Source organism: Mesitornis unicolor, unplaced genomic scaffold (genome assembly GCF_000695765.1).
Source record: "Mesitornis unicolor isolate BGI_N332 unplaced genomic scaffold, ASM69576v1 scaffold4101, whole genome shotgun sequence".
Taxonomy (NCBI): domain Eukaryota; kingdom Metazoa; phylum Chordata; class Aves; order Mesitornithiformes; family Mesitornithidae; genus Mesitornis; species Mesitornis unicolor.
The window spans coordinates 35,387-47,779 of record NW_010164303.1 but is presented as its reverse complement, the minus strand read 5'-3'; the positions used below and the strand labels follow the sequence as shown (position 1 = coordinate 47,779).

At 38.5% G+C, this 12,393-nt stretch overlaps 1 protein-coding gene across 1 annotated transcript in view; it reads right to left on the bottom strand.

Moving 5' to 3' along the window:
• Window positions 1-10,647, bottom strand: part of LOC104548278 (CD44 antigen-like) — a gene marked incomplete at its 3' end in the record, with an annotated part of 33,511 nt that extends 22,864 nt beyond the window's left edge. The window contains exon 1 of the mRNA XM_010194257.1: window positions 10,500-10,647. Coding sequence (XP_010192559.1) covers window positions 10,500-10,566 — 67 coding nt within the window. The remainder of the gene's footprint in view (window positions 1-10,499) is intronic.
• Between the last annotated feature and the right edge of the window lie 1,746 nt (window positions 10,648-12,393).

The following is a 12,393-nucleotide window of genomic DNA, read 5'->3' as shown; positions in this document are numbered from 1 at the left end:
ACTAGGCCAGCAGGCACCTTCTACTGGAATTTTTGTGGCATGTTTCCATTTTTGTGGACTCTATGTCACTCTATCCATCCATATACAACAGTTTCAATAATCTTGAGATTTATACCGAAAATACTGACTAACAAGAAACTTTTCTAAGATGCATGTAGGCTATTTGTATCTCAAGCTAGATGTTCAGTTAAATTTCTTTAATAATTCTTAGTCTTAGTTTTTAATCTTTTATAATTGGTTTAGTAAAAAGGTATGTTTAATAACTAGAGTTTTCAATTAACATTAATATGTACACAATGTTGGTGCTATCACAAATGTGGTGAAAATAATGATATACTTTGGATTTAATATATTTTTTCCTACTTTTTTTAAGTCTATTTGAACTTAATTCATGAGAGGCAGTGAAGATTCACTTGCATGTGGGCTCCATATTCTGTGAATTAAACTGCTACATTAAATCCTTCATATATTTAGTCAGCGGAGATGTGTAAGGGCAATGCACTACTGTTTGCATGTAATAATTCTTAAATAGTAAGGCATCATTGTCTCCCAAAAGTGCTGGAATCATTGTGAAGCCAGCAATTTTGCTTTGATGCTCATTGATTCTAGTAATCTTCTCTTTTGATGGATTTTACAATATTTTACAATAAAAAGATGTTTGAATGGCAAACGATACAGCGGCAGACCTCAATTCAGGTACTGTGAGTTTCATGACATTGGAAAGCATCATGAAATCAGATTCATGCTGAGCAAGACTCAATTCAAATAGCACATCAGGAATAAGCCCTGTTAATAAATAGAAAATCCTACATAGGTAGTAATTTATTATTGATAAAGCACCATAAGATTTTTTTCCCCCAAGGAAACTACTTACATTCTTGAAGCAAAGTTCATTGAGTTGCCTGTCAAGGACACTAGATAAATCAAAAAACTCATCTTCTGTGACCCATTATTACCACGTGATAATGAGCATTATCAGCAAACTATATACAGTACAAAAGCTGGATCAAGACCAGTAAGCTTCTATCAGAGCTGAAAAGGAAAGCAAGCCTGTAACGGACTCTGAAATCAGAAGTAAGAAGATCTCAGCACGTACTTGCAAAAAATAAAAGCGGGAAGTTCTTTAAACAGAGCAGAGACCTCTCTTAGGAACAGCAGAAGTAGCTGGTGCAGCGTGGAACCACTTTTCCAGATGATCTGACATCAGTCATTGTGTATAGATTTCTGTTGTCTTTCTGGAACAGTCAGAAAGTGTGTCTTAGACACACCTTACTATACTTATTTCTGAAACTCTGCTGATTCAGCTGACTCTTAAAACTATTTGCGCAGGAAGGATGGGAGATACTGAGATATCTCTCAATATAGCAATCAATTCTATATACCAAACCAGTAAGTTAAGAAGCAAAAGACAGACTCACATTAGGACTTGAACATGTTGCTATGACTATCATTGTGATATGTTTATATCATGTCAGCGGTGTAAAAAAAGTGTTGATATGTTGCCTTGAAATTGCTGTGAGTCAGCATTCATATGATTGTGACTGGTGCTGATAAAGTGGTCATTATGAATAGTGAAGTCAGATGAAGTATTTGACTGTTACTGTTAATAAATTCAGTGCAGGTCTGCAAACAATGGGTTGTAAGGGTGTTTCAAAAATTAGGAAAGTGCTTAGCTCTTACTCATAAAGAGTATTTTCTGACGTGGATTGTCCAGCTGAAGTAAGGATTGCATAGCCAGGCTCAATGATGGATTACCAAACAGTTAGCAACTGAAGAGAGTTTCCTGTTTTTAAGATAACAGCTTTCCAGAGAATGCTCTGGTCCTTGGTACTCTTATTCACTTCTGTACAAGTAGAAGCATGTTTGCACAAGGACTTCTTTCTTATGACTAATAATAATGCTTATTTCCACTGAAATAGCCCTGTATGTGAAATCATAGCAGCTTTCTGAAATTCAAAGGAAAGAGGCACTAATCTTGTTGATGGAAAACCAGGGTGGGACTTAGGAGAAATTGTTCTATTTACAGCTATGTTGCTCGGTAACTTATTTTCCTTTCTCTCTGTTTCCCTACCTGTGAGGTGGGGATAAGATCACTGACTTCCAAAGAGCTACAAACCCCCCTAGTTATTATTGTCTGCTATCAGCATATTTGTCAGTTCACTTCTTTCTCACTAGCTCGGATCATCTTAATCTGTTAAATAACACAATATCTAGATCTGAAATTTTAAGTTCTAAGGTAATTTAAAAACATTCAGCCCGATTCCAACTGTGCCGACTGTGTTGATGAAACACACCAGATAAAACAGTAACCTGCTCTAGACCAAATGTCATAATATTTACGCGAACTTCATGTTATGCAAGAAAAAGAAACACTACAGAGAACAAAGTTTCATCAGAGACACCACCTGTTTCTAAAGTGATACACTGAGAAAGCGTCAGTGGTCAAATGTCTTTCAAGAAGAATTCAAGTTCTTCTTCTGTGGTACTCAGAAGAATCCAGCAGATGATAAGTAGAAGAAATAAGTCTCAAGCATATGTTGAAACCTTCAAATGTTTAATGTGCTGTAGGATATACTGAGGAGAGACCACTGCACTAATGCCCACCTTAAGCTTTGAAGATGTGGATGTGTATCAACAAGTAGATGTTATCAACACACACTCTTGTAGGTTATTAATGAATCTAATCCTTGCTGGGCCCAAGACTTTTGATGCTATGGCTATGCTATTTTTTAAATGGGATTGTGACAACATAGAAGCAATTGAAGAAAATACCATTGTTTGTATTTTATTTTGAAGGCTAACCTAGTCAGGTAGGGAGAATTTTTTTAACTTTTCCTCCTTTGCTCTGCAAAGAAAATTAAATAAAGAATTCATTCTTTTTCAAATGCAGATTTTTGGATAGAAATTCCACTGATCTTTAAAGGCACTGTTGCAATATTTTACCAGTCTTACATTGTTCTGTATGTAATATATTGTGTACTCTAATTTACCATAGGGCTGGCCTCCACTGGCATGTATATAAATAATAGGAACTGTTAGGAAATACAAAAGAAGAAGAAAAAAAGATTTTCAATTCCAGAATTAAACTACTTGTTATAAGAACTATGGATAAAAATATACTCTCAGCAAAGCACTAACAGAAAACAAATTTGGATTCAGTCATTGGTCTTAATAATCTCCAAGTCACAGGATACGCCTCCTCCTGGACAACTGGACCATGGGACTTTTCTCTCAACCACATGAATCTACAGAGACAGAAAATGCTATCTAGCACTTAGGCTCTAGAGATGCTCTGAAAACACTGAATAACTGTGCTGGTCTTACCCTTCCATGTTGTGCTAAGACTGGCTCTGCTTCACTGTTTTAAACGCCAGTTAATGCTGTGCTCTGTTCAGTGTGAACACAAACAACATCACTACTAGATAATGTGTGAGAGTTGGCAGGTCAGAGAGTTTCTGGGAAAATAAAGCAAAACTACTGTGATCTTTTCCCACCCAACAAACAGTTAGGAAATACAGCCATAAGAAAAAGAATGAATAGGACTGATCTAATAGCAGTGTCAGGAGACACAAAAATCATCATACACACTCTGAGAAGAGCTCCGAAACATTTTACACAACAATGAGAAAATGGATCCAGGATTTTTTGAGGCAAGCCAAGAAAACAAGAAAGAAACTTCTCTATAGGCAGTCACAAGGCAAATGTGTCTCATGCTCACAATGTCTGCCTGTTACTGCTTTTAATACAAGAACTGTGAATTAGATAGCTGCCTGTCTAAAATGTTAGCTGTGCCCATTCAGTGATGATCTGGAACCACCGAGTATCTATTCTCTGTAGGCTATAAAATGATTTTGTTACTTTCTGGAAAAGCAGACTTTACAAGTTTAGAGCTCAATAAGAGATTTCAAGTAAAGTATTCTTATTTTCTGTGCTAGAAGAGATTTTGCTTCTCCGAAGAAGGCAAAGTGACTCTTGCTAGTGCAATATGAGTGGTGTTTTGTTAATATATAACAGTCTCCTGTCCTATTAGCCTGATGTTGAACACAATGTCAGTAAGTCAGACTTGCCAGCACAGTAGGCTGAAATCAAAAGAAAATCAAAAGAAAATAATAAAAACATGAATAATAGAATTTTCTTGTCATTTGAGTCTTCTCTGAGGCCTGTCTCTTCGAAGAAGAACCTGGTCTCTACATTAAATTTTGCCTGAGAATGACTAAGCTTCTCAGCAGAAGTTTTACTGGATCAAATGGATATAACGTTCTATCACAGACACAGAGTCTATCAGATTTACCAGGCTGCTTCAGCCAGATGTCTCAGAGAGATGGAGATAAAGTTGTGGGGAAAACAGTAAATAAGTGCAAGAAACACAAGAAGTTGTTCCAAAGTATACATGGACATTTAAAAGATATACCTGGGTACCACATGGGTACACATAGTTGCTGCACAGTGATGCTCAAACTTCTCTGGATTTGTAATTTTCTGGCCATATGGCCTTCTGGCTTCATGACCAAGTAGCACACCTTCAGGTTAGAGACAGTGGTCTGTTCTTGGCTCCTTCTCTGACTTGCTGGGTCATTTTATGTCTCTCGCCACTCACTTTCCCAGAGTATCAAGCCTTTATGTACAAATACCTCCAAGATTTCGAGATGATAGCTGATAGTTCTCACTAAGAAGTGTTTCTTCGAACAGGAGAGAAACTTAACTAAATTTAAGACATCATTCTTCAGTTAACTATTAAGTAATTTTTAAAGTTTTTGAACCTAAAGAAGTGTGGACAGTAGGACAAAAGATTTACATCAGTTCTCATTTCCCAAACAACTTTAAATATCCCTAAATATAAAAAGTTATGTCTTGAATAAGAACTTTTAAAGAAAACTATACTTCACACTTGCTGTTTTCTAACAGGAAGTGTTATTGAACTGAAAATAGCTGCCAGTCTTCAGCTAGCATACATAAAACTAAACAGGATAAAACTGTCAGAGCAACAAAGAAAAGTTTTATCTGAGTTTTATAGCGCTGCTACTGGAGAAATTGATTTGAACAGAATACATACTATTTCACTTCCAAGTTCTAAATGTTCCTACATGTGGAATTTATGCATAAGTAATATATAGGGACAAAGAATTAAAACCTACATTTATAAATATGTAAACTCATTAGCAAAAAAGGCTTTTTTTCTATACTTACATGCCTGAGGGAAAGACAGAAAAGAACGTGTAAATTAATGGAGGACACCTAATCAAACGCCAGGAGGAAGAATAGGGAAGTGAAAGCAAAACATTAAGGTGAGTTCAGGCCTCACCCTCCGTGTCTTCATCATTAATGAATTATGTCTCTTTATAATTGGCAAATACTACTTTCCCTTGAACCTGCCTAGTTAACTCTTCCATATTCCGCGTGCAGAAGCTTCACCCAAAGCACGGCGATGGAGTTGGGTAAACCTGGCTACCCCCAGCAGTGATGTACTGTATCACTGCCGTAGTATCCTCATTCTGTGATAGGGGTACGCAATCTTATCTATAATATGTGCATCGGCCGATGGCAAGGAGTACGTAAAGAACTAGTCACTATCATCACAATCACCTCTACGTGCTGTTGAACTATGGTATTACATGTCGTAGAAAGCGGCTGCCAGCTTGCTTAGTCTGTTTTGAGTGAGCACGTGGGCTCTGCCTGCTCTCTGAAGATGGCTGCAGCCATGCTGCTCTGACAGGCGTGATGCCAATCCCTTGCTTATAAGCCTCCCTAGCAGCAAGATATGTACTCTCAGAGAGGCTGCCAACTTAAACTTGACTTTTAGACCCTGATTTGGATAGCAGCTTGCTTGCTGCCTGGACAGAGCTTACTTCTGCCTATGGGGTCCTGGGTGGACACAGCCCATACGCTGAGCTCCAGTTCACTTCTCATTTTAGTATGGGAACACTGCAAGAAACTGTTCATTACATCTACCCACACATACCACACCCTGCTTATTTACAGACACCTAGCTGTTAACAAAAATAACAATAAAAAAGCCCCCTAAGGAAATAAACTTCTGAGAACCTGTTTTGCTAACATGCTGCCACTGTGAGATATATAATCAACAAAAGCTATGTCACAGCACATACTTTTACTATTATATCTTCTGTCAAGGACAGCTTCTTACATACGAAAGCAAATATTTAGTAAAACAGACATTAATCGTATATTTGATGATGGCTGGCTAATGCCCTTTTCATAGGCAGCTGTTAGTCTGTACCCTGGAAACCTCTTTTATAACCACCTCACAGTGCTTTTGGAACAGTACCATTAGCAGAAACAGAGCCGAAAGTTTTACCACAGCTGCTGTGTGTCTGATTTCTTTTTTTTGCAGACACAACGCAGCCTCTTAGAGCTTCCAGCTACTGAGCTTAGCTCAGTCATCAATAGAAGGACAGAAGAACGTGAAGCAAAGTTTTTTTTCAAACTGCAAATGCAAGTAAAATTCAGGTCTTCTCTGTGATTTTTACTTTGAATTAGTGTGGTTGCTTGATCTTCCATGTTAGTAATTGCTAAAACTGTAGCTTATTCCTCAACTCATTTCTGTCTTTGTTTCTTTTTTCTGTTTCACAATGTGAGGGTTGAAGGTTATTGTAATGAAATGGGGTTGCTGAATTAAATAATGCAGCCAGTGTTGTCATGTAGAGGAACTGGAAAGTCCCAAAGTCAGTGCGTACAAAAGAGAGTTCTTACTTGTAGGCACAGACTCCAAAAATGACTGCAGGTTTCATTAGGCAGGAAACAGTCACGGAGCTTTGAACTTTAAATCACAATTAACTGAACTTTCCGTCTAACTGAAAAGATTCTGTGAGGAAAACCCCTCTTTCTCTCAGTTGCCATTTCACATTACTGCCTGCAGACTCATCACAGGACTAGCCGCTCTGCCGTCCCTTGGGTGGGGCCAGCTCTGGCAGCTGCAGCAAAGGAGGAAAATCACAGCCAGCTGCTACTGATACTGCTGCTGATGCCACTGTAGGAAGGCCTGTGATTTGGCGGGGAGGAAACTGATAAGTATTCAGGACTGACACAATCCCCTCTGCTACCACTATTAGCAGCAGCCATAGTGGTCACTGATAATTAAAGTGTCTGATGGCTTTGAAATGATTATTACTTCCCTGGGAGTGAGAGACAACTGCGTGTTAACAGCTGATAAACTGTTTGCCATATCAACAATGCAGTTTTTACTTTTTCTAACTTTTAATGTATCTATAGGCTCCACCTCTATTACACATTAACTTGATTGCTGCTGCTGTCTTTTTTTATTCCTCATTTATTTCCCTCTGTTCCTGACAGTTGCTATCCAAATCAGTGGAAATGTCTGAAGAGGTTTACATTAGGTTCTTGCTTGGATACATTTCAGATTTCTTCTCTAAATTAAATTCTTGAATACTTCATGCTGTCTGTATAACTTATTTTACTTGCTTCCTGCAGTACACTATTCTCCCTGCCATACAGCCAAACATCCCTTTGAGATCTACATTTTTCCACTATATTTCCTGCTCACTTCCACAAGATCTTTCATTTGTCACGGCAGTTGTCCTTCAATGAAAGCATTTTTTACCCCTTCATGAAATTATTGAGAACCCAGTTTTTCTACAAGTATTTTAGCAGTAACGAGCTCATGATGCTTTCTGCTGTTTATACCTGTCTGTCAGCATCTCAGGACATCTCATCCTCCTGGCACATTCTTGCTACAGTAGAACCTCATGCATGTTTAGGTGCTAGATGAGTAACTGCAATATTAATACTGTCTTCAAGTCTTGGCCTATAGAAGTCATGGGAACTGTTCTGGGAAGAAAGACACACGAGGTGTGGGGGAACATTTCATTTAACTTTGGCTGGAGCTACACATGGTTTTAAAAGCATTTAGTTTAAAAAGTTCTTCCTCTATTGTATGATGGTATATTTCCTCATTAAGCCTTTCTCTGACTTCCTGTTTTCAAGGTAATGGTTCTGCATTGTGGTGAACACCAGTAACTAAAGAATCAACAAACATTTCTCCAAAGGCTGCAAGACAATCCTCTATCATGGTTTGTTGGCTCTGTGTGTGAGAGTATTTCAAGGGCAGGTACATAACCTTTCCATTAAACCATGATGGAAGTTCAAGTGAACTTTAGTAAGTCTAGTTACTTTGCAGCTTTAGGAAAATAGCCAAGATACACACTGTAAGGACTAAGTGAAAACAAACTAGCACAAAGAACTTCTTCAAACTGCTTTATTTACAAACTGACATGATGGATACATAAGCCAAGAGGCAGGCAAATCCCTTCCTTTGTGACTGACTGATAGCTATAGCAGCCCTCTGTCAGACCCTTACCTTGGACAGAGAGTCCAGCAACCTCTCCAGTGCTAACAGCTAAGCTCCTCCCTTCCACTGGTAGCCTCATTCTCCCTCTTTTCATTTCATCTTTGCTACTATTTCTATTCCAGCTTCTTCCAGTTTGGGAGTAAAAATTCTAGGATTCACTTTGTGTTAAACAAGGAAAACTAAGAGAGAAATACTTTTACAGATACGTAGTGCTCAGCGGAAAATCTCCCCCAGAGTCATCATTAACCAAGATGTCAGCATCTATATCCTCCTGGATCCAGACTCCTTAGACAACAAAAGTCACATCAATACCATCACCTCGCTTACACGTCAGTGGTAGTATGGTCACAACAGCACAGAACTCAGGATAAGTTTTTCAACTGCTCTCTATACTTCATCTTTCCTTTGTTAATCACGTTAACAGTAATCCCAGGTCCTTTCTAGTTTTGCCAAATTCTGTACTAAAAGAATCAAAATTCCAATTCAGGAGCAGCTCTGAATTTTGTCTTCAAGCAAGGTGTTTCTCAACAGCACTGGCCACTACTTTATGATACACAGCAAAATCACTGGTTCAAAAAAAGAAAATAAAACCACCATTAACTGCTGTTTTGAAGTCATTACTGACGACAAAGTCATTCTGGAATGTACTGCATACCAACTAAAATATATTGTAGCTAGAGTCTAATGCCTAGCTAAGCCGTTAAAGAAACTTCCCTGTGGGGCGTATTTGAAGTTTGACATACTCTTTGTAACTATAGTGAAGACGAGATGGTGGGGTTTTCTGCTGTGTCTCACTGTAAAAATGCATACTCTCAGAGTCAGTGCAGACCTTGCTTCTGTAGGATGCTCTTGGCAGCTCATAAAAGGAGAAAGCAATTGAGGAGTCAGTAACCAAATAAGTATAATACTTATGCAGCATGTGCACCTGGACCAAGCCAGTTTTAAACACATCTCAGACCTACTTTATTTGCCTGTAATACCCCCTTTTTCTAAGGCCTTTATCCATATACTTGGTTTTAGCAAGAGCATTTTAGTACAACAGACAATTTTAGGAAGAAAAGCAATGAGGGTGCTTCAGCTATCACAGATGCACTGGGAACTTCACTCTGACACACCCATTCACAGCCCTGCAGCGCTGCAACCATTACAGAAGTATCCACTGCTGCTCAAACAAATGAGATACATTTACTATACACACACACACACAGCCCTTGGGTGACAATGGCCATGAAAAATGTATTTTGTTAGACTCCTGGGACAGATGAGTAGATAAAATAATGTAGAAGCATAATTGTTATCCCTAACCACAAAATGCCTCAAGCCATTGCTGTCACAGTGGGAGTCTGTCAAAAGCATGGCCATTTCCCTAAAACGTGGTTGAGCCTGCGCCATGTGAAATTTCAAAAGCATTTTGTCATTTTGGACATACATTTTTTTCTTTTTTTTTTTTCTTTCTATTAATGTTTCATTTTTAAATACAAATGTTTGAAGCAGATAACCAAGCTACAGAAAGCTAGTTGACAGACAACTGAATTTTGTGGTCACTTCTAACCCCCTTTGTTCCAAAATCTTGTCAGTACACCCCAAAGAAGCCTTAGGAAGCTAGAAACAACCATGCTTGGCACAAAAGCTTTTCAAATTTCAGTCACAGATCACTGCAGTTTTGCTGCTTTTCAGCAAGGCTGTGTCTAAATGCAGTAGGTATTAGTAGTTAGTTCAGTCCATTGAAACACAGGAATGGAGTTGTATGCTGCGGGTCTGCGTGTATGTGTGTGTGTGTGTGTGTGTGTAGTAAACCCCACCCCCCCTCTTTTCTCTACTGTCGGTAATGGAGCTGGGAGAGCACACTAAGTATGTAACAGCATTCACGCTGTCGAACTGAGCTTTACCAGAGTGATTCTAAATTCCGTAATGTACTTCTGTTCTTAGTTTACACGTAACAATTCTCTTTTTATAGATCTAGAATTGCCCTTTAAAAGTAACACACAGCTTTCTGTGACTGTACAGATCAGCACGGCTGAGGTTACAGCATCTCTGATAACTCTTACAAATAATAAAACTTTATGTAAAATTAGATGCAAGAAAGCTGTTAGCTGTCTAGCAGGAGAGCTCTTGCTGTCTGAAGCATCAACTTATTAGCAACCATAAGTGTTTTCATTCATTAAAAACTTACGTGTTTCTGTAAGACAAAGCTTCAGCAAACATAATCCAAAAGTTGCCCATAAGCAGAAGTTGGCCATTGTTTCCTCAGAACTCTTTTGGAAAAACCAGAGATCCTTGCAAGCTGCGGAAGGCAGATAAGTCCCAATGCTTGTTAAGCCTGCAGTCAATGAGTCTGAAGTTTGCTGCACTTTTTATTCTGATTCAAAGGAACTGAAGTAATGACATAACTGGGAGGGGGAGCTCCATCATAAGTCACACCCATATTGCACAAAAGTTACCCAGCAGAGCAAGAAGGAGCGGTAGGAGGGGAGCGAGTACTGACTAAGCAGCCACACTCAGTTTTAAAGAGGCACTAAACCTCTTCTTACTCGAGTAAGTTATACTTACTGCACTTGCAGGAAAATCTCTCATGAGTGAGCTCTGAAAGTCCCTGTTTGTTATAAGCTTTCCCTCCTGCATTTTAAAATCTCGTTATTTCAAACCAGATGAAAAGAAAACGCCAGTTTCTGAACCCCAGCAGAGCATCTACAACTGCCTGGATGTTAACTCAAAATATTTTGCTTATTTAGTTCCATTTCACAGTTTTCTCTTTTTGCAGTTCAATTTAGAGCAAGCAGAATGAGTGCTCTGCAATGAGCTTTTCTGAAATGTTTCTGCGTGTCCCAGGAGGATAATCTCATGCAGAAGGTAAGTCGAGGCAGTTCGGTCTCCCACAGCCCATGCTACCCTTGGCTTCTCTGCAAAGGTTGCTCCCACCAAAATGGTAACTAATGCCAGTGCCAGAAGTGATACTGAGGACTCAGGCTGATATTTTATTTTATTGATGGTATAAGGTACCATCAAATCCCTGGTGAAAACCTCGAAGCCTCTGTAGATAAGTGAAAGGCTTGTCTATTGTGTGCCGTGACGATTTCTTATGGTGTCTCCATACACTGGCCTCTCTCCACAGCTGCAGGATTGCGACAGTGGTTTGTGTGCAGTGGAACAAGGGGTTAGTCAGGGCTCACCAAAGCCAGTACATCTCACCTTTAACAACCAATGTGGCAATGACTGACAGACAGTAATGCCCCGATTACAGTTTCCCTTGGCAAATTTGAAATGAATAGTTTTATATCAGATTACCGTTTTGTCAATCATCGCACTTGAAAGAATTTTCTCATTAATTTTAAATCTCTGCTAACACAAACAATGGAAAAATACAGACAGGCCTTTCCAGCAACAGGCACGAGAACGTTACACAAAGAGGTCTTCGGGACTTTGCTTTTTCGTTGACTTTTGACTTAGACATGGCTGGATATCCTTTACCCAATGAGCTAAATGTTTAGCAACAAGTTCCAACAGGCTTTTCCAGCAGGTCTAGAATATCTGATGGGACACGGTTGAAAAATCTTTCCTTAAAGCACAGGAGATCTTTTTATTAAGAATCTAGTAACTTTGAACTTACAGCTAAAACATGTTTTATTTAGTGAATATGCTACTTTTTCTTTTGAAAAAAAAAGGCTTTAAAAGCAAGGAAAAAACAATCTTCTATACACCTTACTGTTTATAGTAGTGAAAAAAAACCAGTTATGTGAATTCCTGTACATCTATAGCTATAGAGAGTTTGGCATTAAAATATATGAAAGAAGTTTAGTGGGATATAAATGCTGGTGCACAGTTAATGCATGTGGTAAGTTTACTAAGCTTATCTTTTTCTTCAATTGCTAAACAGCTTTTAAAATTAATTCCTATGGATGAATCAATAGAATGGAATATTTAATTAAAATTTAGGTATCTTTGAGTCTTATTTTTTTTATGAACATAAAATACCTCTCTGTTAACATCTTATATTCACAATTATGTGGAATAAAAAAAAATAAAAATAAGTTCTCTTTGGCACAGGTGAATGGAGAATAATGTCCATT